This window comes from Echinococcus granulosus (assembly GCF_000524195.1).
Source record: "Echinococcus granulosus chromosome Unknown EG_S00034, whole genome shotgun sequence".
Classification (NCBI taxonomy): domain Eukaryota; kingdom Metazoa; phylum Platyhelminthes; class Cestoda; order Cyclophyllidea; family Taeniidae; genus Echinococcus; species Echinococcus granulosus.
The window spans coordinates 280,310-281,819 of NW_020170414.1; the positions used below are offsets into that span (position 1 = coordinate 280,310).

Genomic DNA, 1,510 nt, shown 5'->3' on the forward strand with positions numbered 1-1,510 from the left:
CCAAGGACAGATTGAGCCAGTGATCATACGACTGGGATGATGTACTACAAACACTGCACGGTACTGTAGGGGAAGAACAGAGGAAGGTAGTTTGGGTGGTACTCATGATAGACAAGTAAGAAAATCGTTCAACACGTAACGTACCCTTTGTAACTGTCTGACCACCAAACAGCTTCCGAATTATGTTATGATTGGAAGAGGTGGGCGACTTCTCTAACTCTGCTATGTCAGCATTCCTTGCCATGAGGTTGAGAAGTGCCAGCAGATATTCGTGAGCATCTTCATGACGATTAAATTGTAGGGATTCACTCACCACTGCAAGGCAACAAACACCACCACAAAATTAACGCATCCATGCCTCAGTCTACTGTCCATCGTCAATCACACCAAACTCACTTGACACGGAATACACGAATTCCTCGTTTGCCCCCTTATCCATTATGTTTGCCAAATGATGCGCCCTGTAGAGGCGATGCAGTGCGCACAGTCCGCAAAATACTTGATGCCTAGTATTGGCACAGGAGTCAGGATTGCTGTGCTGTCGGTGTAAGTAGGAGAGCATCGGACCCGTTGCGAGAAGTATTTGCAGAACCGCATCGATAAAGCAGTTACTTCCATAATTCTGAAGGCCCATATTGAGCAGGGGAAGGGCCGAGTGTGGATTTCGCAATAATTCGATGGTTTTCGTATCGAGGTCGCTGAGGAAGGAATCTGCAGGAGAAGTACCACAGCGTGTAGCCCCAGAAGGAGTTGATAATGGGAAGAAGGAGGGTGTTTGGACTCACCGGATTTGTCGCGTGCAGAAGCCATGACTCGACACTGCTCACTTCAGAGTATTTGCTTTCGAATTCGTCTATAACTCAGTTGCTAGTGCTCATGTGTTTGAATATATAAAGTGTGTCAACCAATGAGGAGAAGGTGTCAGATCAGTCACAGTTACATGATCGGAGCTCACGACTGATATGAGTTCGAGAGGTCATTTCTTGTCTTCGCAGTGCCACGAAAATGACACCAGAGATCAGTGTTCCAATGTTAAAGTGGTTGTGAGCGGACCTCAAAGACCGAGGCATCGAGAGGTGGAGGGTGAAACACGACTGTAGGCATGATGGCAATGATTTTTTGCCAAAAAGCATCCCCCAGTCTGCTTTTGAAATGGTGGAATGCGAATTCCGAAATTGACTAAATGGAATAGTGTATAGACGAATGCCCTGAAGTGTATTAGTTTAGCCTGATGTCAAAGTGGATGTATCAGTGCACAGCCTTCTCTCAACGGAGTCAATTGGCTTTCCAGACCCTGCCTGTCTGCATTTTGGGACCGATTTCAAAGGTAGCCCTTTAGGTAATTGCTTGGTAGTGAGTGTCTTCCGAATCTGTAGACAATTATTTATTTATCGACGTAGCTGGCATTGGGCAGCCCGAAGAGGCTTCGACCTCTGATGTGTAGCTGTGTGAGTGAAGGGAATGGAGACGCACAGTGCATGCTGCCACGTCACCAAGTTAGTGATACATC

At 46.7% G+C, this 1,510-nt stretch overlaps 1 protein-coding gene across 1 annotated transcript in view; it reads right to left on the reverse strand. All coding sequences in view use genetic code 11, as the record gives it.

The window, feature by feature from the left end:
• EGR_04987 (Putative serine/threonine-protein kinase haspin) overlaps window positions 1–810 on the reverse strand; it is a gene marked incomplete at both ends in the record, with an annotated part of 10,883 nt that extends 10,073 nt beyond the window's left edge. The window contains 4 exons of the mRNA XM_024494236.1: window positions 30–63; window positions 145–315; window positions 397–711; window positions 786–810. Coding sequence (XP_024351330.1) covers window positions 30–63; window positions 145–315; window positions 397–711; window positions 786–810 — 545 coding nt within the window. The remainder of the gene's footprint in view (window positions 1–29; window positions 64–144; window positions 316–396; window positions 712–785) is intronic.
• Window positions 811–1,510: the final 700 nt, after the last annotated feature.